The 25,845-nt window shown below is 56.1% G+C and overlaps 1 protein-coding gene across 1 annotated transcript in view; it reads right to left on the reverse strand.

Annotated features, from left to right (window-relative positions):
* Window positions 1–11,848: 11,848 nt before the first annotated feature.
* FAM207A (family with sequence similarity 207, member A) overlaps window positions 11,849–25,845 on the reverse strand; it is a 33,510-nt gene continuing 19,513 nt past the window's right edge. The window contains exons 3-6 of the mRNA XM_005878928.2: window positions 22,177–22,245; window positions 15,372–15,522; window positions 14,315–14,380; window positions 11,849–13,047 (exon numbers count right to left, since the gene is read on the reverse strand). Coding sequence (XP_005878990.1) covers window positions 12,924–13,047; window positions 14,315–14,380; window positions 15,372–15,522; window positions 22,177–22,245 — 410 coding nt within the window. The 3' untranslated portion in view covers window positions 11,849–12,923. The remainder of the gene's footprint in view (window positions 13,048–14,314; window positions 14,381–15,371; window positions 15,523–22,176; window positions 22,246–25,845) is intronic.

Consider the following 25,845-nt stretch of genomic DNA (forward strand, 5'->3'; position numbering starts at 1 on the left):
GGTCTTGCTGAAGATGTGCCCTGGAAGCTCCCACCTGCCCTCAGGGGCATCTCTTTGGTTGCAGGGGGATGCAGAGGGAAGCCTCAGCTGGGCCCCTTCCAGGCAGGGCCCCCAGGGCTACCCGGCCGCCTGGTCTCGGCCCTATAAGCTTGGCCCCACCACAGTCTCTCATTTTGTCCACAGGGGGCTACAGCAGAATGGAGGGTTTTCACCTGTTACCTTGTGTGACCCCACAACAGTGAGGCGGGGATGGCCGGCGATCCCACCTGTGGGTGATGAGACAGCCTCGGTGGCCCGATGGGGCCGGGACACTCGACTGGAGAGGAAAGTGGTTGCTTAAACTTTTGTAACAGCATCTTACTGACCTTGTGTGTTAGTTCTATTTCTCAGCCAGTTCTCTCGGGCGTTTGGAGTTAGCCGGGATCCAGCCTGCAGCAGTGACTCATCCGTCATCTGTCCTGGCTGGTGGCATCGCTGCAACTCCTGGGCTGTGTCTGACCCGGACGCACTCCGTGGCGGTTTTACTGTTGGCTGCGATGCGGGCCAACGGCTCACGGTGGATTTTCACACTTATCTTAAAGGGTGTCTCTCATGCCTAATTCTCTAAGATGTTTGTTATACAGAATTAAATGATCAGGACGGGGAGTCTCTTTATTAGGGAATGATCACCAGAACAAGCCTTTATTTGCACAAACGTGAGATTGATGCCACTGAGTTTTTTGGAGGGAACTGTAAAATCACCCTTAGGCTGCCTGTGGGTGCGTTGTGCCGGGGGCTCACGTTCCCAGCACTGCGCCCGCCTGGCCATTCCACTCCCTCGGTGTTGATGCCAGGTGAGCAGGACACAGGGTCCCCTGCCCTCTTTGCAAGAAAGTGGCTGGGCTGCTTGGAGAGAATGTGTCTTGGAAAACATCACAGCAAAGATCTGCTTGCTACTGCAGAGTTTGCAAATATCACAGAATAACTGGAATCATCCTGGCCTGGAAAAAATGTCACACAACTGCTCCACCAGCCAAAAAACTTTCGGAGAGAGAAGACAGAGTGAAGTCCAGGCCATGTTCGTCCAAAGTTCCCCACACCTCTGAAGAGATCTCGTTTCATTTCCCTTAGTTTGAAAACCCCGGTGTCTTTGGGCCCCAGTGCCAGGCGGAGCCACGGCCCCCATCCTCCTGACCCCGCTGCCTCAATCCCTGAGGCAGTCACGGTGGGCTGGGTCGCTCTCAAACTCGCTCCCTGCCTGCGTGGCTGCCGGGGAATCACTCCAGGCCCAGGTGGCCAGAGCACAACCACCTGACACATGGGGGCAGCAGAAAGAACCAGAAGGAACCAGGGCCCTCATGCCCCTGCCCAGAAGGGACACTTCCTTCCCCTCATTTCATCCACAGAGAGATGCCAGTGACCAGGTGGGTGGGCCGCCAGAGACCTCCAAACATAAGTCTGCTAACGCCCCTCTTATGGGCTGAGCTGTGTCCCCCCAAATCCTATGTGGAACCCTAGGCCCCAGCACCTCAGAACGTGACTGTATTTGGACACAGTCCTTACAGAGGTGATTAAGGCAAAATGCGGTCTTTAGGGCGAGACCTGATCCAGTCTGACTGGTGTCCTTAGGAGCAGAGACCGGGACACAGACACACACAGAAGGACAACCGCCTGAGGACACAGGGAGAAGACCCGCCTACGCCCCAAGGAGAGGCCTCAGGGGAACCAGCCCTGCTGACACCTGCATCTTAGACGTCCAGCCTCCAGACTGGGAGACAAGAGCCGTCTGCTGTGCAGTCCCAGTCTGCGTGCCTGGTCTGTGGGATCTGTTACAGCCGCCTGCACCGATGAAGACACCCTTGAACTCTGGCAAAAGGCAGACAGAAAGAGCCAAGGAGCCCGATTCTCTTCTTAATAAACAGAAAGAACTCGGGGTTGCTGTATCTTCACCATTTAGCCATTTGGGAATTTGGGGACAGCTGGGCGACACCACAGACCCTGGCCCGGCCCCAGCGCCAGGCTGTGCCATCCTCCGCACGCTCAGAGCTCCTACATCACCTTTAGTAGCTCCCTCGCCTAAGAGAGCCTGGGTGCCCATAAGCCAAAGGCGTCTCCAAGAAGCACCCACCTTCGTACAAAACGCCACTCGAGCTGCTCACCCCATCCCTGCGGGCCCACAGTCACCTCCCCCAGGAGCACAACTTGGGGGCGTTTCCCTCCCCTCCCCTGGCTTAGGAGGCTTCAAATGCAACTGCACGTGAGTCTCACTGGGAAGAGCGGTTCAAATCTGGATTCTAGTCCCCACCCAAGCGCCAGGGGGTCAGGACCCCAGGGCCCGGACCACCAGAGTTAAGTGGGAGCTGGGGCCTTGGACAGAGGCCAGGGGAGATCTCGTTTCATTTCCCTCAGTTTAAAAACCCCGGTGCCTCTGGGCCCCAGTGCCAGGCGGAGCCACGGCCCCAATCCTCCTGACCCCGCTGCCTCAATCCCTGAGGCAGTCGTGAGTGTGGGACTCAAGGGCCAGGTGGGGGTTGGGTACAGGCTGATCCAGCACTGGCACCAGGCAGGACAGCCCCTCACCAAATCTCTCCCCGGACATGGAGGTCCTCACAGCCTGGGGCTCAGTGCAGTGCACAGCACGGTGGGCTGGGTCGCTCTCAAACTCGCTCCCTGCCTGCGTGGCTGACCGGGGAATCACTCCAGGCCCAGGCGGCCAGAGCACGACCACCTGACACATGGGGGCAGCAGAAAGAACCAGAAGGAACCAGGGCCCTCATGCCCCTGCCCAGAAGGGACACTTCCTTCCCCTCATTTCATCCACAGAGAGATGCCAGTGACCAGGTGGGTGGGCCGCCAGAGACCTCCAAACATAAGTCTGCTAACGCCCCTCTTATGGGCTGAGCTGTGTCCCCCCAAATCCTATGTGGAACCCTAGGCCCCAGCACCTCAGAACGTGACTGTATTTGGACACAGTCCTTACAGAGGTGATTAAGGCAAAATGCGGTCTTTAGGGCGAGACCTGATCCAGTCTGACTGGTGTCCTTAGGAGCAGAGACCGGGACACAGACACACACAGAAGGACAACCGCCTGAGGACACAGGGAGAAGACCCGCCTACGCCCCAAGGAGAGGCCTCAGGGGAACCAGCAGCAGAGATCAGGGCACAGACACACACAGGACAACCGCGTGAGGACACAGGGAGAAGACGCGCCTACGCCCCAAGGAGAGGCCTCAGGGGAACCAGCCCTGCTGACACCTGCATCTTAGACGTCCAGCCTCCAGACTGGGAGACAAGAGCCGTCTGCTGTGCAGTCCCAGTCTGCGTGCCTGGTCTGTGGGATCTGTTACAGCCGCCTGCGCCGATGAAGACACCCTTGAACTCTGGCAAAAGGCAGACAGAAAGAGCCAAGGAGCCCGATTCTCTTCTTAATAAACAGAAAGAACTCGGGGTTGCTGTATCTTCACCATTTAGCCATTTGGGAATTTGGGGACAGCTGGGCGACACCACAGACCCTGGCCCGGCCCCAGCGCCAGGCTGTGCCATCCTCCACACACTCAGAGCTCCTACATCACCTTTAGTAGCTCCCTCGCCTAAGAGAGCCTGGGTGCCCATAAGCCAAAGGCGTCTCCAAGAAGCACCCACCTTCGTACAAAACGCCACTCGAGCTGCTCACCCCATCCCTGTTCCCAAGCCCTCCCCACCAGCAGGAGGAGGGGCCGCCAGCACAGGGAGCCACTACAGGACCTAGAGCCGGGCTTCATGGCGTGGGCATCCTCTCTCCCCAGCTTCCCAGGCCTCGTTGGCTTGGCCCCTCCCTGCAGGCCCAGTGGCCCTGGGTCCCAGGGCACCAGGGTGGTGCATGGCAGAAGCGAGGTGACTGCACAGGCAGAGGCCAGCAGTTCCCTGATGTCCCAGCCCTGTGCAGGGAGTGCGGGTGCTGATGGGTCCTGCAGGGAATGAGGGGTTTTGTGTGATTGTCACATGGCCCTGCACCCCACGGGCTAGGCCAGGCTGAGGGGACTGCCTGTCCTCAGGGAGCAGATGACCCCAGAGCCGCCAGGGGGATTCCTGGGCTGAGGGGAAGGGCAGGGAGGGGACAGTCAGCATGGGGGGTGGGGGGGTAGCGCAGGGACAGCTCGCTCAGCCTCCTGCAGCACACCCCAGCTCAGTTCTCACACCCCGCAGAGCTGCAAGCACAGATTAAAAATAAAGGTGTTTCTCCTGGAGGCGCCACACTTGTGATGCCGCCCCCACCGTGGCCAGCTGCTGGCTACACAGGGCCTGTGCTGGAAGGGGCTCCGGGGACCATGTGACCCACAGAGAGGGAACCCAGAGTGCCACTGGAGGCTGAGGGACTGGCCACAGACCCCGGCCCAGCAGCTCTGGCATCGCCCCTTCCGGGCCCACAGTTACCTCCTCCAGGAGCACGACTTGGGGGCGTTTCCCTCCCCTCCCCTGGCTTAGGAGGCTTCAAATGCAACTGCACGTGAGTCTCACTGGGAAGAGGGGTTCAAATCTGGATTCTAGTCCCCACCCAAGTGCCAGGGGGTCAGGACCTCAGGGGTCGGACCACTAGAGTTAAGTGGGAGCTGGGGCCTTGGACAGAGGCCAGATGAGTGTGGGACTTCAAGGGCCAGGAGGGGGTGGGGGTACAGGCTGATCCAGCACTGGCACCAGGCAGGGCAGCCCCTCACCAAATCTCTCCCCGGACACGGAGGTCCTCACAGCCTGGGGCTCAGTGCAGTGCACAGCAGTTTGCAGAACCTTCCCGGACCCTTCACTCACCCCTCCCCATGGCTGCCACCTGGGCCCACACAGGAGAAGGTCCTGGAAGAGCTGGGTCAGGCTCTGCTTCCACATCTGGCTTCCAGCTGCCAAGGGCTTCGACCCGGGCCGAAGCAGAGCGGGCCTGCTGGTCAGAACTGTGGCTCATGTGCAAAATGAGCAAAGATCGAATGCCAAGAAGAGGCACAGCTGTGTGTGGGCCGGCCTCCTGTCTCCCCAGCAGGGCTGAGGGTTAGAAAAATCCATTTTCTAAAGAATGTCTGTCCTAGGTGCGTCCTGACAGGGCCCAGGCATCATCCTCCCCTGGGAGGCCACCAGCAAGGCAAGGTCCGGGGAGGAGGCCACAGTACCATCTGAGGAGCCAGGCCCCCTGGCCCTGCAGCAGGGCCCGTGCTCAGAGGGACTGTGGAGGCAGAGTCCCCTCTGAGCAGGAGCAGGTGCCGGGGCAGGGGCTGCATGTCCTCTGGTCTCCACATGGCCCCAGCTCTGCCCAGGCCACCTCTTTCCAGATGTCATCTGGGTTCCTGCTCGTCCTTCCTCTGGCCCCAGGGGACAGGCTGGTGGAGCTGAGACTGGAGCAGGCCTCGTGCCCACCTGCTCCTGGGCCCGGCTGTGGTTAGGCCCTGGGCCCAGGCAGCAGCCCTGAGTCTGCCACTGACGTTCGCAGGGCCTTTGCATGTGCAGAGCTGCCAAGCCCAGGCCCCTGTCACCGAGGTGGCCGCCGGCTATCCTAGGTGTGGCAGCCGGCAGCTTCTTGTTTACCTTCCTCTTCTGAAAGACGGGTTGTTCCTACTGCTTCCGGAAATTGTTTGTTATTTGGATCCTGGAAACACCATCTGATCCAATGGGCTCGCCCCGGCCTGCCAGTCAGAGGCTGCAGGCGCCCTGGGGCCTGCGGCAGAAGGAGAGGCCACTACGCTCTGACTTCCCTCCCGACTGAGACGGGGCTGTTGACAGGGAGAGGGAGGAACTGGGGAGTCTCTCAGAGAAAATACCCGCCCGGGACTTACCCGCCATCAACCTGCTGCAGACGCTTACTCAGCAGGTCATATCCTTAAGCAAATGAGCGCCCAGAGCCCAGGAGTTCAAGTTTAAAAACCAGTACATGGAAAGGTTGCCGGTTCATACCAAGGTTTCGGGGCACATACAGGAGGCAACTAATTGATGTTTCTCTCCCCCATCCTCTCTCTAAAAAAAAACACACACACAAAAAAAAACACAAGAGTCCCATTTGCACACATGTGGATGTGCACACACACATACACATGTGCATACAAGGGGCACATGTGTGCACCCCACATGCAAACAGTGCACATGTTGGGACATACATACACATGTATGCATACAGGCATATGCATGTGGGACTGTCTCAGCACTGTAGTGCACGTATAGAAAAATTGGCACACACAAAAAAAACCACAAGAGTCCCGTTTGCACACATGTGGATGTGCACACACACATACACATGTGCATACAAGGGGCACATGTGTACACCGCACATGCAAACAGTGCACATGTTGGGACATACATACACATGTATGCATACAGGCATATGCATGTGGGACTGTCTCAGCACTGTAGTGCACGTATAGAAAAATTGGCCAAACACCTAATAAATAATTGGACAGAAATGTAAGTTGTTAATAAAGCCTCATCAACGGAAATCAAATGGGAATTGTGTTTAGGATGCGTGGGAATGCAGGCTACACTGGCAAACACCTCCCCCATCACCAACCCGCAATGCTTGACAGCTGTCCCCAAACATTCCTTCTTCTCTCCAGATGCCCCAGCCCCCAACCCACAGCCCATAGCCTCGGGGACACAGACCAAGACCACAGCCACCTCGCTCAGGCAGGAAGGGCTCCTTGGGAGGGACCAGGTCTCCCCTGGGCCAGTCATGATCTGGCCACGGCTCACATAGGACCTGCGTCATTGCCACATGGGAGGGACTGCACTAGGAGGTGGGGGCAACGGGGCCAGCCGCCAGGCTCCCTGTGCCTCAGTTTCCTTGTCTGTAACATGCAGCAGTAATGACACCCCTGTGTGGAGCCGACAGGGTTCTGAGATACTCGGTCAAGATCCCAGCACCCACTTATCACTCTGACACTCAGTTAACATCCCGGACTGCGTCCCACCTCCTTTCAGTCCTGCGGTGAGCAGTGACTCCGGCGGCCTTTGGAGTACGGGGCGCATGGAGTCGGGTCTTGAATGACAGCAGAGGCTCCTGGAATGTGACGCTCACTGGGCTGAGGTCGCGCTCACATTTTTCTAGGTGCGCATAGTGGAAACAGAACCAAAATATTATTACAAGGCTAAGTTCTGTTTTACAGTCGTCATTAATACATGACAGTCTTGTTTTAGTTTCATCTAAACACTTTCCCTGCGCTCCGGGCAGCTGCTGGTCTCTCCGCTCAAGGCCCTTGAGCTGGACACAGGCAAAGGATGGCGGTGCTCAGGCCACTTGCTCAGCTAGGAGAGAAGCCACAAGCAGACACCGGGTTCCCCAGCCAGTGTTGCCCCCAAAATGCCGGAGAGAGACCCCAGCTTTCTCCTGAGGGGGAGTGGGAGTGGTGCTTACTGAGCAAGTTCCGTTCTTGGTGTTGGGAGGGAGGAGAGAAGGGGCCTTGTTTCCTTCCGTGTGGGGGTCCCTGTGCTTTTGGAGCTGCTGGGTAGCCTACGGACTCTCGAGACGTCTATGGTCAGCTCTCCTGGACTGAACAGAGAAGACGGGGTCCCAGGACTCACCTTGGCATGGCTGTCGCAGGCACTCTTGGGCACCAGCCCCCCGCCGGACCCCCACCCCAACTGGCCCTGGATGTGGGTGCACAGGGAACCCTCCTGCTCCACAGCCCCACTGTGGCCCTCAGACATCCATATGCTCAGACATCAGAGCCTCTGGCTCTCTGTCCATCGCTGGGAGGCCACTTGGCCATGAGAAACAGCCCCTTTGGGCAGCGTAGGCCCTTGACCCCTGCAGCATCTTGGGAGCCCCGCTTCCTGCCAACCCTTCTCCTTGGTAGAAATGGTGCCCACTGCCTGCCCTCTCCCAGCATCACCGAGTGGAGCAGAGCGCTCCTGGCCAGCGAAGCAGTGTCAGGGGAAGGCCCACGACGTTCCTCCTAGCAACATACAGCGGCCATACAACCAACGCTGTCCAGCTAGGAATGACGTTTGTAGAACCCGTCACTGCCCCCAGTGACGGGTATGGGGGCTGAGCGAGGCACCGAGGGGTTGCCTGGCTGTAAGGGACAGACTGGACTATGGTCCTCCAGCCCCAGGGCTGGTCCCGGCAGAGCAAGGACCACTTTCCTCACAGCCCCCAGGTCAGAAAAATCAGGTCACGAGATTCCTCGACAGGCAACTCCCAGGGGCCGTTAGGTCTTGGCTTGATGGATTCTAAGTTCTACCGTTTTCCTGTTTGCCAAACCGGCCACTTCTCTCATTTTCCCCCCACATCTTCCTCCTGCTTCCTTGGGCCGCGGGCTTTATCTCATTTTTCTTCTCGGCAGCCTGGGAGTGAGTGCTTAGCTCACGTGCTATTTATGCTCTCTTGTACATAATGAAAATATCTGAGATGTAAGGTCCCTCCTGAAGGCTCACTGGCCAGCGGGTTCTGTAGTAGTGTTTCCTGAACAGGCTGTCACGGTGTTCCCTCTGCTTGGACCACTGTCGTCTGGAAGCATGTTCCTCTCCCAAGCTGTCTGCTGGCCTCAGGGAGGCTGAGGTCACGTCGGCTCCACCAGGAGGGGCAGAGCATCGTCCTTGGTGCAGCAGGGCCCAGTGTCTGCCCGTGCACAGGTTCCTGCAAGCAAGGGCTGTCTCTGAGCTGCCTCCACAGGGGACAGCAGAGGACAGCATGCGCCAGGCCAGGGTGGGAGCCAGTGGAGGCTCCTCTTCTGCTGCTCCTGGGAAGCCTGACTTACCGTTTCTTCCAAAAAGTTCTTGTTTCTCAGCCCTCTGGCCTGACTTGCTGATGGCACCTCCCCCGACCTCAGAATGGATAGAGTGACTATTCCTCCATCTCAGTGGGAACCAGAGGGGATGTGTCTCTATCACCACCAGCTGGGATGTGCTGCGTAACAAACACTACCACACGGCTGATGTTGACTTCTTGCTGGCAGGGAGTTGGCTGGCAAGCCAAGGGGTCCGAGCGGTCCTCATACCAGGACCCAGGGCAGATCACCATGTGAAGCATTGCCGGTCACGTGAGCACGGGGCATCATGTGCTGACTCAGGAAGCTTCCCCAAAGTGTCATATGTCATGCACATGCACTTGTGTGGGCAGGTCAAGCACATGGCTGTGAGTCACGTGAGCACGGGACATCATGTGCTCAGAAAGCTTCCCCAAAGTGTTATATGTCATGTACATGCACTTGTGTGGGCAGGTCAAGCACATGGCTGTGCCTGAGTCCAGGCGGAGCAGAGGGCGCAGGCCCCTGAGCCCAGGAATGCCAAGCCGATTGGCACCACCACTCCCCAGCCCCCACCTCCCCTGGGCTCAACGTCTCTTCTTGATAAAAGTGCTTTAAACTTAGGCTTCACTCCTATTCAGACAGAGCACCCACTTGGACACAAATGCCTTCCTAGTACCTGCTTGAGTTGGCCCCTGAAAACACACACACTCACACACGTGCATGAAACACGTGTGCACACAATGGGAGCTTACACAACCACACACATGGGTACCCTTATGTGTGTGCATATACACATGTACACATACACACACAACCACACCCTCATACCCATGTGTGTATGTACATCATATATGCGTGCTCACACATACCACAGCTATGTTCCCAGGAGTGTGGCGCATATACACATGTACACATACACACACCTGCACACTCGGGAGCACACACAACCACACCCACATACCCATGTGTGTATGCACATACATACATGTATGCTCACACATACCACAGCTATGTTCCCAGGAGTGTGGGTTGGTGTCACGGAACAGCCCCCTCATCTAAACCAGGGGTCTCTGTGTGCAGGAGCAGTGAGGGAGTTCGCTGAATGGCCATGTTGGGGTACCTGATCCCCTCAGGGCAGCCATCAGCCCCATCCCACAGGAGCCACCCTTCCCAGGGTGCTGTCTTCCCTCCCTCCCCTCCACATTCTTCCTCATTTAATCCCAGTACATTTTTTCCCCTCATTCCTGTTTGGGACTAGGCTGCCCAGGATCCCCGAGGGGCTGGTGTAAGGGTGTGAGGTTGCCTGGGCACCAGGAGTGGGGACTGGTGCTGGACATGGCAGGGTGTCCAGTACCACTCACCCAAGTCTTGTATCCAACAGTGGGCATTTCTTTTCAGCTACACAAACAGAGGATCCAGTGCCCAAGTGACTGACCAGGCCCCTCAGATGGGGCATGGGGTGGACCCCGGTTTCTCTGGCCCCAACCCATGGCCTGCCATCCTTATTCAGTGAGGAGGGCAACCCCAGGCTTCGGAAGCAAACCTAGACACCCCCTTTAGGTGCAACAAGGGCTGTTTTCAAATGGGAACTCCCCCAGAATAGGACAAAACCATAATTCCTAACTGTCCAGCACTGCTATTAGAGAGGTTTGCATTTTACTTTGTAGGCTGGACATTCTGATACCATGTAGCACTTTACATAATTATAGGACAAAACTGAATGTATAAGAAGCAATCCCTAAAAATCAAATGAGACGAAGAAAGCCAGCTGACCGATGGCAGGCCGAGTCGGGTGCTCAGAGGGTCTTGAACACGGAGAGGTGACCCCAACAACGGCCAAGAAATGGGACACTCACACGACATGGAGGCAGAAGACCGACAATAAGACACTGTCGTTCGTGTTGTTTGGTTTGATACGGGGCCTGTGGTCGCACTTAGGAGCCCTGCCTCTGAGATGCCTGGAAACACTCCAGGGGCGGAGGGAATGCCTGTGCCTCCTCGGTGGGGCTGGGGTGGGACCTGAAGGTTTGGACTCGCAGGACCGCCTTAAACTCCTCTCTGGCTTCTACGTGCCTAACACCTATACAACAAAGAGCTAAAAGATGCCACTCACACTGTATTTTGAGGAGCAAAGGACTATTTTTGGAAAAGACGTCCATATGGGTAAAGGGTAGGCTTTCTGGGGAGCATGTGGATCAGGCGCTCTGGGCTCGGTCTAAAGGCTGCCAGGGGGATGCAGAGCTGACCCCACACATTGACCCTCCCCAAACTGGAGAGGGGAGTGGGGAGCAGGGCTACCTTTGTGCTAGTGTCTTCTCATCAGGCAGAAGACACAAACAGGCAGCACGTGATCCTGGAGCCCCTGAGGCCTGTTAAGGAGGCGCAGCTCCGGGCTGACCCTGGCCCCAGGGCTGGGGCCCAAAATACACTTGGATAGACCCGGGTCTCCCTGAATGAGTGAGACGGAGCTGAAGATGGGTCCTGCCAGGTGACAGGCCAGAAGACGAGGGGCACATTAGCCGTGGGGGAGGGGGGGGCACCTGCAGGAGGCAGAGGGAAGGCTGGCTGGTCCCGAGGGAGCCCAGCAGCCAGAGGGCTGATGGTACTGGGTCCTCTAATTAAACATTGTGATGTAATTAGAATCGGCTCCCCAGCCCAGGAGAGACGCTGAGGTGGGAGTGATCACCGCTGTGCTAGAAGCCCAGGCACAAAGGCAGGGAGAAGGCATTTCTCCCAGGGCACCCTGAGCTCCGTGCTGACCTAAACTGAGGGCGGAGCTCAAGTGTGCAAGTGGTGGTCAAGGGGCATCAGGAAGCTCTGAGGGCGGCATCGGGGAAAGCACTGACAGCTCCCAGAGCCCGGCCACCACTCAGCCTGTCACGGGAGTGGGGGGCCTCCTCCTCTCTGCGCCTCAGTTTCCCCTCGGAGAGAAGATCCTAGCCAGTGCCCAGCCCGCCTGGCTCCCAGGGCCACCCCTCGGGTACAGGGGACAGTAAGGGTAAGGCTCCAGGCCTGTCGTGAGGCCCCACGGAGACTCCATGGTCCAAGGCCTCTGGCACCAGGAACAACACTTGGGCTCAGAAACACAAGTAATCACTGTTTTGGTACCAAGAATCTTACAATTAATATGTCTCCAATCTTAAGAAAAACTTAAGAAACACAGGCCAACATCAGGAATATGCATGTAATTGTCATTTTAACCAACATTATTTGAACATCTTTAGAAGAAAACAGTTTGGCCGAGTCTTTCTTCATGCAGACGCGCTGTCTCAGGTCCAGGAGCAGGGGACCAGCTGCCCTAGGAATACATCAGAGAAAGACCCGGAAGGCCGGCGTCCTGCTATCTCCGCCAGCCAGCTGGCTCTCCCGATATCCTGGAAGCAGGCACCCTGGAAAACCCCAGTCATCAGGCGAGAGCCCATGGAAGCATGGAGGGGCTGAGCCCCCACGTCTCAGCACAATGACCTCAGCCCAGACTGCCGGCACCGGCTTTATCGCTGCACAAGGAACGTTCCAGAAGCAGCACAGCCGCCGTTTGTACAAGAATTGGCTTCAAGCAGCACAGGACCTTGAGGGGTGCACCCCACTGGCTGATGTTGCATGGGCTCCGTGCACCCCCCTGTCCAGGACAAACCTGGAGAAAGCCAGTGCGTGGAGCACACATGGGGTCTGAGACCCTCTGAGGGCTGGCACATGATGGGTCGGCATGTTGGATGCTGGGAAGGTGGCCACACGCAACCCCGACGCAGCCATCAGTCCAATCATCCAGCCGTGTGAGGGTGGGCCCCACACACCAGCCAAGGCTCCGAGGCAATTCCAGCAACCAGTGACCAGGGACCTCGAGCAGAGGACCCAGGGCCCACCCTCCTGAGCCACATCCTCCACTGCCCCTGAGGTCATGATCAGCTGGTCCCTGCACAACACAAACCCCATCTCATTCCCGAAGGTCTGAGAAAGGCACCCACCCCCTTCCACATCCTCAGAGTGAAGGTTTAAGTCAATGCTTCTAGAGCCCAACCTTCAAACCCGGGACTTGTAACAATAACTGTCTTGCTCATGGGACAGCCAAGGCACAGAAGGAAGCGTGGTCCCACTGCCTGAGTTCATGCGGAGTTTATTCACCCTCCAGAGGGGGCAGGAGGGCCGAGGAGGCTGCCTCCAGGATCCAGGTGATAATGGCGAGGAGTCGGCCCTCTCTGGCACCTCATGTGCATCCTTGGAGCTCACGGCACACCCCAGGCCAGGTCAGAGCAGGCCACCGCCGTCCAGCTGCATCTGCCGGGCCAGCTGCTGCCCAATGGTCTGCAAGGGGCTCGCTCTGTAGGTGGGACTGGCCAGTAGGTCCCGGAAGCGAGTCCTTTCTTCCTCACTGAAAAATTGAGGTTGGAGGTCAGCAGACTCCACGCCCCTGGGGCGGTGGGATGAATATTCAGCACCCAGGACCCACCTCGGCTGGGCCACCCCACACCCAGGCGCCGCAGGGCAGGCTGAACCCTGGATTAGACAGGAGAGGCCGAATCACCACAGGGGGGACACCAGCAAAGAAGGGGGCTAAGGGCTGAGCAGGGCTTTGGGTAGGAGAGGAGAAGCTGCCCTGGGCCTCCTCATGGTCACAGTGACCCTGGAGCCACTGGGCCCACCCATGGGGTTGGGGTGTTAGCATCCCGGCCCCTTCCTCAGGGAGGGGACTCTAGGCTCGTCCCCAACCTTGACAAGGAGCTGCTATTAAAAGCGAAAGGCTGCCAAATGCAGGGAGGCAGCAGCCTGCACACACCCTGCAGACACACAGCCTTACATAAGAGGCGCGCGCCCTCCCTCTAGCGCTGCCAAAATAGACGTGGCCACTGCAGGAACGAAGGGCCAGGAGTTCTGTGTGCCCACAGCCCCAGGCGGCACCGCTGCCTCACAACAGAGAAGGGAGGTGATCCTTTCCTCCTGCAGGAGCCCTGAGCCCGAGTCCACAGTGCAGGCTGCTTTCCCTACACGCCTGTCTCTGAACCCAGCCGGCCCCTGGGTGCACGCACGGTCATCCCACTTCCTGGAAACGCTGGGCAGCTCAAGCTCTGCAGGCCCTGAAGCCCAGACATGGTCCCTGCTGCCCTGGCTAGGGGTTCCTGGGGGACAACACCTCTGCCCCCAAAGCAGAGGTGGCCCAGACAGAAACCTCAGGTGGCAGCTCCAGGACAAGTCCACATGGGCCTGCTGTGGTGGGAATGACCTGTATGTGGTGTGTGTGTGTGGGGGGGGGGGGGGGGGGGGGGCAGCCTGTGCTCTACCCTGCATGTGTGACTGTGGGCAAGGCCACACCATGCCACCAGGCCCCAGCTTTCCTGGTTGTTAACAGGAGAACTTGAACCCCACTGGATGAGTAATTACCTGAACCAGGTGACAATATCTGGGACGCCCTCCCCACCCCAAACCCAGGACCGGGGCCCGAGGGCAGCCCCTGAGAGCCAGCAGCTGCTCCCCTCCCCACCCAAGGGAAGGGGCTTCCTGACCTCCCCCTGGAAACAGGCTACTTCACGCCAACCACGCTGTGCCCCAGAGGCGGCCTTGGCTGAGCTGCCCCCGGCACCTGAGTGGACTGAGGTTGGGGGCCCTGGCCAGAGCCTCACTGCGGTGGGGGCGGTACTCACAGGAGCTGAAGCCTCTGTGCCGCGCTCATCCGGCTGAGCTCCGCTGGCCGGGGCTTGCTGCTTGTCCTGTGGACAGAGAACCAAGTCAGGGCCACGCCCAGTTCACCTGGACTGTCTGCCAGAGCGAGTCTCTGAGGCTGCAGCCACAGTAAGGCTTTGGGATGGTGCGGGACCAGCACCCTCCCCTAAGGAAGACTCTGGAAGCATGAGGCTTCGCGGCGAAGGACCCAGGCGAGGGGTGAGGGATAAAAACTGCCCAGTCTTGGCAGCTCCAGGTTAGAGGCCCTCATCTTTAATTGGGATTTCTTTTAAAGTAGGAATGAAAAACATTTCTGGCCCACCCAGGGCAGCACCTGCACCGCATGCTCCTGTCACCCTGGCTCAGCCCAACGTGGTCCCAACTCTGCCTGTCCAGCACGGTGCTCTGCTCTTCCAGCCACTGACCCAGTCCCTGTGTCCACCTGGGTGTGGGTCCCTTGCTGAACACCCACAGCTCTCCCAGGCCTGCATGTGCAGAACTGGGCTCAGGGCTCCCTTCCCCCAGCCAGAGCCCCCAGAAGGTGGCCATGCGCTGGGAGGTCCAGAAAATAGGGTCCAGCATAGCCCTGCTGGCCGGAGGTTTAGGGCCCTGGATCTCCACTCCCCCGTTACTAAGGTAGAATGGGAGGTGGGCTGAGGCCTCCCGCAGGTCTTCCCAGCCCCAACGTGGTATAGACAAATCCAGGAGTCTCATTAGTGGGAGGCAAGAGGGAGCAGGACCCTCCCCAGCCTCAGGGCCTGGTAGGCAGCTCCCAAGACAGGCACGACTTCCTCCCCAACGGGCTTCCCAGGAGTTAAGAACACTGCAGACAAAGCCAGGCAGGTAAATCCCTCACTCGGTAGCATGGGGCGGGGCTTTCACCCACGGTGCCAGCCCCAGTCCTGCCCCGCTGTCCTGGCAGGTCTGGGCTTCGGCCCTTGGACGTTTTTCCAGTGGAGAACCCCTGGCTGGGCTGACTCCCTCGAAGCCGAGCCATCGCAGCTTGGAGCTCTCCAGGTAGCTAAGATGGACACTCACCCTCGGGTGTGTGGCCGCCGGGCACCAGCTTCAAGCTCCAGCAGCTCAGGGAGGGCGTCCCGGAGGGGCTGCAGGTCCCCCACCACCACGGTGGCCTGCCGCCTCCGCTCCGCCTTGAGCTTCTGCTCAGCCAGCTTTATGGCTTCGATTTCTGAGGAAGGGAAACAAGGAGTTAGCGAGGGAGCAGAAGGCTGAGGAGCCCAGCCGTCTGAGCCCAGGTCTGGGCTGCTCCCTTCCTGCCCATGGCAGGCCCCCCGTTTCTGGCTGGCTGGCACTTCCAAGCCGCCTGGGAACTGGGGGGCGGGCTGGCTCTGAGCTATTTCTCCCCTAATCACAGAGTTATGCTTTTAAATCACAGGGCTGATGATGAGACATGGAGGACTTTTCCTCTTGAAAAGGGGCTTGGTCACAGGGCCTAGGCGCGCAGTGGCTGCGGAGAGCCACACAGTCACAGAGAGGTGGTGGGCGCATCCCATTCTTGCTCGCTCCCCGAGCACCTCCTGGGGATGCACATGAAGGGAGAGTCCCCGTGAGAAGAGGTGACAGTTTGGGGAGAGGGGAGCCAGCTTCCTAACACTGAAATGGGTGAGGGGCCGAGTGCTGCGGGGGTCTCACAGCCCTGGGAGGGAGGCAGCGGGACAGAGGAGAAGGTGGCGGGGCAGAGCAGGGTGTAGAAGAGCTAGAGGGCGAGGCTGAGGTCAGTGGCATGCAGCGGCCTGTGCCCTAGAAAGAGGTTTGGGCAGGGCTTGAATGGAGCATGGCCTTGCAATTTGATTTCCACTTAAAAATATATTTATTTCAAAATTGCTAATAAAATACATGCTGAAAATTGCTAATAAAAAACATGTGATTTCCAGTGTGGCTTGTGGAAAATGCTGGCTCGCTGGTGGGCATGCTGATCTTGCACAAAGGCCCTCCCTTCCCCAGGGATGCAGGGGCCAGGCCCCCGCGACTGGCAGCCTAGATGGGCCTGAGGAGGGCTAGAGGCCGCTCTGCTAACTGAACCTGTGCTAACTGGTCTTTAACTGGCTCTGCACCAGGTTTCTCTCATTTATAAAAAGGCTCTGCTACTGCAATCGCTTGGAAATGAGGACAGTGATGGGCTTGGGGTGAGACCTGAGCTTGACACTCATCTCACCCTGGTTTGTTGGGCTATAAATAATGAGGTGCAGACTGAATCACATCTAACCGGGAACTAAAACCCCCTTCCTGACAAAGGACCAGGACAATTCACAGCCAGCTCCTCACAGAGCACCAGGTGCCCCTGGAGGGAGGCAGCCAGTGCCCAGTGAAGGGAGCGGCCTGCTCCCTCTGTGCATTCCTGTGACTCCATGGCCAGGGCCCTCAGAGCGCTGCGACTGACGTCAGCCCTGCAGGGCGGATGCAGGGGGCAACGACCAGCACAGAGCAGGCACAGCACAGGGTCCTGGCTGGGAAACCCCGTGCACAAGGACAAACTCAGGACAGCCCACTGATTAGTGCAGAGAAAGTGTGCAGGCACAGGGACAGCCCACTGATTAGTGCAGAGAAAGTGTGCAGGCACAGGGACAGCCCATTGATTAGTGCGGAGAAAGTGTGCAGGCACAGGGACAGCCCATTGATTAGTGCAGAGAAAGTGTGCAGGCACAGGGCCCCCGGCAAGTGTGTGAAAGTGAGGACCTTAACAGGCGTTTTCAAGAGGCGACTTTCCAGAAACCGACACCACTCATCTACCAGGGAGAAGTGCCTGGCAGGCTTCCCAAAGGCCAGCTCCTCTCCCAGCCTGCAGCCGAGGCAGCACTGACCGCCCTAGAGCCCCAGGATGGCCAGAACAAGCTCTGGACGGCCCACCCTGACCAAGCCCAATCAGGGACACATCCCCGCCCCCCTCCCCAAAGGGCCCTGTGTAGAAAGGGTTTTCTCCTGGCCCCAAATAGCTGAGTCCAGGGGACAGACGACCCACCCTCCTGGGTCCTTGTGCACCAAGCCCCATACCATCCCTCAGAGCCCGGAGTTATGAGCGGACAATCCAGGTGTTCCCATCCTTCCCAGTCAAGGCCAAACTGTTTGCCCAGCACCTTGTCACACCAGATGCCTCTTCCCGAGAGCTCAAGCACCCTGGAGGGTGGGGGTGGGGGGGGCAGCCTTAGGGTCTCAGGGTGGTGGCCTCAGGCAGGGGAAGGAGATGGGAAGGAGACAGGAAGGGTGGCACCCTGGACCACAGGTAGGGCACCAACGCCACACCAGCACCAAGCAGAGCCCGTGGCTCTCAGGAGGACGGAAGCAAACGCTAAACCAATGAAAGCCAAAGCTTTTTAAATTAACGTGTGGTGCCCAACTGGGTTGTGTCTGAGGCAGGCAAGTCTGACTGACCTGGAGACAGCTGCCAGCAGTCCACTGCAGTGGCTGCTTCAGAGGGGAAGGCCATTAGTCTCCACAAGTGCCACTCATAACGACAATGACAACCACAGAAGAGGACCTGCCTTAATCTGACACATGACCTCCCAGACAGGCCGGCAGTAAGTATCACCTGTGTTGGCGAAACACTAGCCACACTCGTCACGCAGCAGAGCAAGGAGAGGAGACTGCGACCCCGTGCCAGTCCCGGCAGTCGGTGCGGTCCCAGGGAAGGGGTGGACAGCAGGCCTCCACCTGAGGACACACCAGCTGCCGCGACAGCCTGCAGGGCCAGCTCGGCCACCCACCAACCCCAAGTCTGACACGGCCTCAGTCAGCCCACAGGAGTCTTACCCAACCAGGGACACTAGTTCTATCCCAGGCCCTGGCCTGGGGAGGCAACCAATTGTTGTCTCTCCCACACAGATGTTTCTCTCTCTCTCTCTTTCTTCCCCTTTTCTCCCTCCCTCCCTTCCACTCTCTCTAAAAATCAATGGAAAACTACCCTCAGGTAAGGATTAACAACAACAAAGGGGGGTGGGGAAGCAAACATATGCAAATCAGGTCTCTGAAACCAACCACACTGGCTATGTTGAACATGGAAAATTTTTATGGGCTGAAACCTGCATTTCAATATGGTGCCCAGGATGGCTGGCACCAGCTCCCTGAAAGCCCACCCATGCCCATAACAGAATTCAGAAGACAGGCGATAAGAGAACATCGCTGTCATTCCTCCTGACTTCCCACCCATGTTTGCTCATCTACAAATAACTGAAGGGAAGTTCCATGCAAATAGGGCCTGAAACAAAGCACTTGACTTCAAGTTGCCTTATGCAATACGTGCCTGGGATTCCTCCTCCTGAGCAAAGCAGGCTGGTAGGACACAGCACGGCCTCAGCCCCTGATCCCAAGACTAGGAACGAACCTCACAGCTTTTATCACTGCACCAAAGGTTTGAGTCACTGCAGTCAGATGACAAGAAGACTCTGAAACAAAGCTTGGAAGGAAGATATACAACTGTCTCTATTTTAAGTCACATGAGTATTAGTGTAGAAAATTCTAAAGACGCTACTACCAGAACTAATATGATTTTAGCAAGGTCAAAGGATACTAGATTAATATTTAAAAATACTTTTACGTACTAACCAAAAACTGGAAAATGTAGATTCCATTTATAATAGCTTTAAAACTATAAAACAGCAAAAAAGTTATATTAAAAAAAAAAAGTGAGACCTTTACCTAGATAACACTGATGACAGAAACTAAAGAAAAGTCTCAGTAACAGGGGAGATATACCATGTCCATGGACTCAAAGAGTCAATATTGTTAAAACAAAAATTCTCCCAAAGTTGACCTATAGATTTAAAGCAATCTCAATCATAATACCAACTAGATTTTTGTTGGGGATGGTGGTTTCTGAAATTGACTAGCCGATGCTAACATTTATAGGGAAATGCCGAGGACCTGGAGTATTCAAAGCAATCTTAAGACAGAAGGACTTCCATATCTGAGTCCAAGTCTTGCTCTGAGGTACAGCTGTCCAGGCTGCCCAGGACCTGCTAAAGTACAACAAGCAGCAGGAGGCCATTTGGTGTCACAAAGACACCAAAGCAATTGAATATCCACATGGGGGGGAGGAGGGGGTATCTCTACCACAGACAAACATTCAAGATGGATCAGAAACCTAAATATAAAAGCCAAAATGATGAAGTTTTTAGAAGAATAGGAAGTCACAGTCAGAGAGAAAATTATTTGCGAAACACACAGCTGACCAAGGACTGGTGTGCAGGACACTGGGATCCTTAGAGCTCAATGATCAAAAGGCAAAGAGCCCCAGGAAACACTCGAGGGAAGAGGATGCACAAACGGGCAGCTAAGACATGAAGAGGCTGGTTCATGGCAATGAACGTGAATCCCACTATGAGCTACCACTTTGTGCGGAGCAGACGGCCACCACATGCCGGCAAAGCCATGCCACAGCCAGAGCTCCCAACGTCGTTGGTAGAAGTGTAAATGCACAACCACTTTAGAGAAACATCTGGTAGTTGCTTGTAAAACTAAACATACAACTACCCTATGACCCAGCGTTCCATTCCCAAGTATTTACCCAAGAGAAATGAAAACATATGTCCACAAAAAGACTTGTAAAGAATGTTCATAGCAGCCTTAGTCATAGCAGCTAAGAGAGAAAAAAGACCAGGTGTCCATCAACAGGAAAGTGGGCACTGAATACTATGTCCATATAAAGAAACGCTTCTCAGCAACAGACCGGCATGGACCACAGCCACATGCAGCACGGATGAATTTTAAAAACACAGAAAGAGCACATCCTACATGACCCCACTCACAGGAAGTCGGGAGCAGTGGACCTAAACTGCGACCCAGAAAGAGCCGCAGTGGTCACCCCTGGGCAGTCATGGGATTTCTGGGTGGGGAGGTTCTGAAGTGGAAGAGATTATGGCTGCACAGGTGTGTACAATTGTCATAAATCTCTCAATGGCACACTTAAGATCTGCATTTAATTGCATGTAAATTTTATCTAAAAATAAAAAGAACCATAAACAAATACTGAATTCTAGCCAAATTATTTGGGAGAAAGTGTACCATTGTCTGCACTTACTTAGGAATGCAAAGATAAAACATGGATTGGAAGATGGATAGGCAGACATGAATGAACAGATGAACAGACGTGTAACAAAGTGTTTAAAAAATTACAGCACATACAACTGCGTACAGTACATAATACCTGATCATGATAATAAATAACTATGTTACTAGTTTATGTATTTACTACATTATTTTATTGTTTTGTTTTTAATCCTCACCCAAGGATATTTTTCCATTGATTTTCAGAGAAAGTAGAAGAGAGAGGGAAAGACACAGAGAAATATCGATGTGAGAGAAACACATCGATTGGTTGCCTCCTGCATATGCCCCGACCAGGGCCCAGGCCCGGGAAGAGCCTGCAACCGAGGCACGTGCCCTTGACCGGAATCAAACCCAGGACCCTTTGGTCTGCAGGCCAACACTCTCTCCACTGAGCCAAACCAGCTAGGGCTACTACATTACTTTAGAGTATCCTCTTTCTACTTTAAAAAAGTGTTATTCAGTGGTTAGAGTATCAGCACAGGCACCAGAGGGTCTCGGGTTCAATTTCTGGTCAAGGAAACATATACTGGTTGCAGGTTCGATCCCCGGCCCCATTCCCAGTGCGTGCAGGAGGCAACCAATCAATGTGTCTCTCTCATATTGATGTTTCTCTCTCTCTCTCTCTCCCTCTCTTCCAATCTCTCTAAAACAAGATCAATGGAAAAAATTTTCTTGGGTGACGATTAACAACAAGTTTCCTGTAAAACAGTAGCTGTGTCACACTGCAGCAGCCTCATACATGAGGTGTTTATCTCATCTCTGACGGCGTCATTTCTCCTGTGCTTGATTTAACCATTTTGTACAGTAATCTCCTATACAGGCTTGCAGCCCAGGAGCAAGAGGCTGTACCATGCAGCCTAGGTGTGTAGTATAGGCTGTGCCATTCAGGTATGTATAACTGCCTCTGTGATGTTCTCCCTAATGAGGCCTTTCTCCGACCAGTCCCCATCAAGTGGCATGTGACTGCATTTTCAATCAAGGTCGGTTGAATCAAAGGATGGATACAGAAAGTCAACAGAATCATACTGAAAACAGTAAGGAAAAAAAATTACAAAACTATCTCCACAAGAAAATATTTAGAAAAACATTAGCAAATACTCAGCATCATGAAAAATCACTACTGTATTTTCCAAAACAAAAGTAGTGGGAAGAGTGGCATTCGACCTGTCACAAGACGTTTAGCCAGCAATGCATGAAGGAAATCCACCGTTAGAGACAGGTACTTGGAGAGAAAGGCCCTGCTGACCCCAGAAGACCCGGGACCCAGGAGTCCTGGGATCAGGCAGAATGCCCCGCCCAGATGCCCTGAGCGGGTGCGTGCCTGGAGGCCTGAAAGGACACTCGGCAAAGGGACATGACTTCATCTACCACTTTAGACAGTTCTGTGTCCTAAAGGACTCACGACCAGCATGTGTCCTTCTGTAATTATGAATTCATCATAGAACTAAAAGCAATCATTTTTAGATGCAAGAAGCTGGGTGCAGCATCTTCTTGAGACCATTTTCTTAGGGAGAAGTAAGCCAAGGCTTTGCAGAAACTCATACAGAGCCACCTCCTCTGGGGCCATCTGCCTGTCACATCACAGGCCATCGCAGGCATGCTGCCGAGGCCCCAGTCCCCCCACCCACCAGCTATGGCGGGGCCTTGAAAGGGGTTCCAAGCCAGCCCTTGAGCATGCGCCCCAACCCCAGTCCTCGAAAGGTGCAGAGGACGAGGAAGCCTGTGCCCTCCTGGCTATGAGTGAGCCATGTCACCACCAGGAGACAGGGGATGCACTTACTCTGCAGCCACCGCTCACGCCTCAGCTTCAGTTTCTCCTTCTTGGGCAAAATCGTCTTCGCCTCGGCACCTGAGGACAGAGCACACGTGCAGTGAGTGGAGCGTCCCGTTCCCGCAGGACAAAGTCTAAAGTTCCCCACCCACAAAGCCTGGGAACAGAACTGGGCAGGTTCTGACGGTGCCAGGCAGCACTGCCGCCCCATGGCCACCGTGCCCACAGCAGCCGGGCTGCACCTGGGGGCGAGGCCAGCCCCAGCCTCTCACAGCCCCCAGGGAAAGATGGAGCAGCGGCCCTGCAGTGCTGGGGACACGACACTGCACGTCAGCACAATGTCAGGAGGGAGCCCTAAGCACAGGGTCCCTCTGAGGCAACAGCCTGGCACTTACCACGGGGCTGCCCCAAGATGCCAGGCAGGCCTTCCCCTACCATCCTCGCCACCCCAAACCCAGGGTGACCTTCAGGAGGGCTGTTGCATAAGCTTGCTGACAAAAGAGGGCCACGCAACTCAAGGAGGAGCCACAGCTGTCAAGAACGGGTGAGCACCTCAGAGCACCAAGGCTCTCCTTCTGCCGAGCCCAGACCTGAGCACACTGGGCTAGGCTCACAGTCCCCGACTGCTTGGAATTCCTCTGCACAGGTGCTGGCGGAAGCCACGAGGATGCAGGTGAGCCCAGTCTGAGCAAGTGGTGGTCCCACCTCTTGTCACTGAATCAACCAGGATAATAAAACCCACTCCCTTCAGACGTGCCTTCTCCCAGAGCCCTCTGTCCACCCTCGCCTGCCGCGTGGGGATGTCCCCAGCCTCACCTCCAGCAGGTGTGGGGTACAACACACCTTCTCCTTTGTTCCCAGCTCTGTTATTAAATACCAGCCACCTAGCTGACCCTCCCACTGCCCACCCTTCTCCTCTCAGCTCCTGTCCCATCCCCCAGCGCTGTCTGCTCTGACTTTGTGGTGATTTCAACTGCCCAGGTCTGGGGCCTCCCCTTCCTTCATGACCCTGTCCTCACCACCATGGCCTGTTTGCACATCTCTACTGTTATGGGCTAAACTGTGTTCCCCGAATTCACATGTGGAAGACCTCATCCCAGTACCCCAGAACATGGCGGTGTTGGGGGAGAGGGTCTTTAATGAGGTCATTAAGTTGAAATGAGGTCACATGGGTGGGCTCCAATCCAGTAAGACTGGTGTCCCTATCACAAGAGGAGATTAGAACACAGACATGCACAGAGCGATGACCATGTGAGGACACAGGGAGGAGGCGACTGTCTACACACCAAGGAGAGAGGCCTCAGGAGGAACCAGCCCTCCTGTTTGAGCCACCTGGGCTATGGTGCTTTGTTATGGCCACCTGAGCTAACTAAGACACCCATCTTTTCTTGAATAACTCGGAGCATCGTGCTTCCCGCACTCAGGCAGGCCCGAGCTTCACCTTCCCTCCCTTTTCCTCCTCTCCCCTCCCCTCCCCTCCCCTCCTCTCCCCTCCCTGTAAGCAGCCACCTGTGACCCTCATCTGCCCACTCCCCACGAGGAAATGCAGCAATCAGTTGCCAGGCGCCAAGAGCCCGTCACACTCACTAGCATATGACATTGCTAACTACCTGGAGGAACCTGATGACCGTTAGGAGCACTGGGCACATTATGCCAGTGACCCCGTGACTAGTCCCATTTTACAGATGAGAAAAGCAAAGCTTAGAGGGGGCCAGGCCACGGGGAACTGCTGTGGCTCAGGCCTGGAATAGAGTGTGAGGTGGGCCCACAGCCATCAGGCCTCCGCAGCACCATGTCCTTGGCTGGGCCCCGCTGAAGCACCCCTGGGACCAGGCCACTGGAGGGGTGCTGGGGACATGAGATTCGGGGGTTTATTCCCCCAAATAAACTATGAACCAAGGTGTGTACGTAGGTGCAGCTTCTCAGAGCACCCAGATAATGCCCACGGCCCCAACTGCAGGACACAGAGTGTCTCGGGTCTGCCTCGCTGGTCCCCAGACTGCCATCTCCTCCCTGGCAGGCAGGGGGTGGGGAGCGAGATACAGAACCCTTTTCCCCAACAGGCACATTCGGGGTGGGAGGCCCACCAACACACAGCATGGTGCCCGCTGCACCGGTTCGAGCCACTGCCCCATGCTGGCCAGACCTGAGTCCCAGCTGAACAAAGACAGTCAGTGTGTCTGAAGCCGTGGGGCCTCAAGAAAGCTCGGTAGTGCCAGCTGGCATGTCAGGTGGCACTGGATTCCATTTGGACAGGCTGGAGCACCCAGACAGAGCCCCCCACCCCCACCCCACCCGCGGGAATGTGTGCTAGGGGGAGCGGACGGTGCCAGGCTGGCAGGTGCGCCACTCTTGTAGTCCGACGGCTGTCTGCCCGACGTCAGGGCTATGGCACGAGGGCACGCACGTGGGAGGGCGGTAGGTCAGAGACGCTGGACCTACTGACAGCTTCTCTGCTTCCAGCTCTAAAAATGGAGCAAACTCCAGGCTGCTGCACTTCCTTGGCCTTAACTGGGTCCCCAGAGATAAGGTGGCGTAAGCCCAGGACGTTCTATATGAGATGCACGTCCTGACATCTTTACTTCCCGCAGATGTTCTTGGCTGTTACAACAGATCCATGACATCTAGGAAAAAACAACGAAGGAACAAGTTCTGTCGAGAGCCAGGTGGAGATCCTGCTCATGAATAAGCCTGGGGCACATGACTTCATGGGAATGACAGCACTTTTCCAGGAACGAGGCGCTACGTGTCAGGCCCCATGATACCGTCTGGACACACCCAAGTCGATACTGGCCACGGGGGAGGGGGACGAGGCATCCGAATGACAAAGTGAGAGTGACTCCACACTCTGGGCAGGTCATCCCAGCCTGAGGGCTCAACCTGAACCTGGGCAGGTACCAGGAATGCCTAACCCAGGGCAGGCCTGGCCAACCTGGAGTGTCCATGTGACCCAGAGAGCGGTTTGTTCTTATCTTAAAGATGAGTAACATTCTCCAGAACCTAAGATAAAAACATTTAAAACAATCAACCAACCAAGCTGAGCACAGGCAGGGAGGGTGGGGCTGGCCACCCTGGGCCTCCTGCTCAGCACAGCAGGCTTCTCTCAGTGCCCGAGCCTGCACTAAGCCCGCCCTGAGGTGCCTCCACGCCTTTGGGTGCCAGCAGTAACCCTGGGTGTGGACCCAAAAGGCACCCAGCAGCCCAACAGAGAAGGCCTGGTGCAAACTCAGGCACAGGTTGCTTTCACAAGAAAAGTAGAAGGTAAGGCGCTGCTGTATATAACAGAACAATGAACTTTGGAGCTTTGATTGTAGAGACACAACTTGGGCAGCTAACTGAGCCTCAGTCTTCTCATCCAGAAAACGGGAGTGCAACTACAGCAGTGTTGATGAGGTCAGTAACCCTCTGCTCTGCTCTCATAAAGGAGCCTCGAGGAACGGAATGCAAAGTTCAAGCAAGGAGATGCCCGTCTGCCTGCCCCAGTGCCACCCCTGTACCCGGGAGGCCCACCCCTACTCCCAGTCCTTGTCCAGTCACCAAGCTGCCGCCAGTGGGGATAGTCCGAGGACAGGATACGGTTACACAGGTGTTGCATTTCGGGAGGATTAGGTTAAAGGGATATCACATGAGTACATTCTAATGAAACAATAAGGAAAATCAGTTTTTAATCAGCCTTTC

This window comes from Myotis brandtii, unplaced genomic scaffold (assembly GCF_000412655.1).
Source record: "Myotis brandtii unplaced genomic scaffold, ASM41265v1 scaffold577, whole genome shotgun sequence".
In the NCBI taxonomy this organism is placed as follows: Eukaryota; Metazoa; Chordata; class Mammalia; order Chiroptera; family Vespertilionidae; genus Myotis; species Myotis brandtii.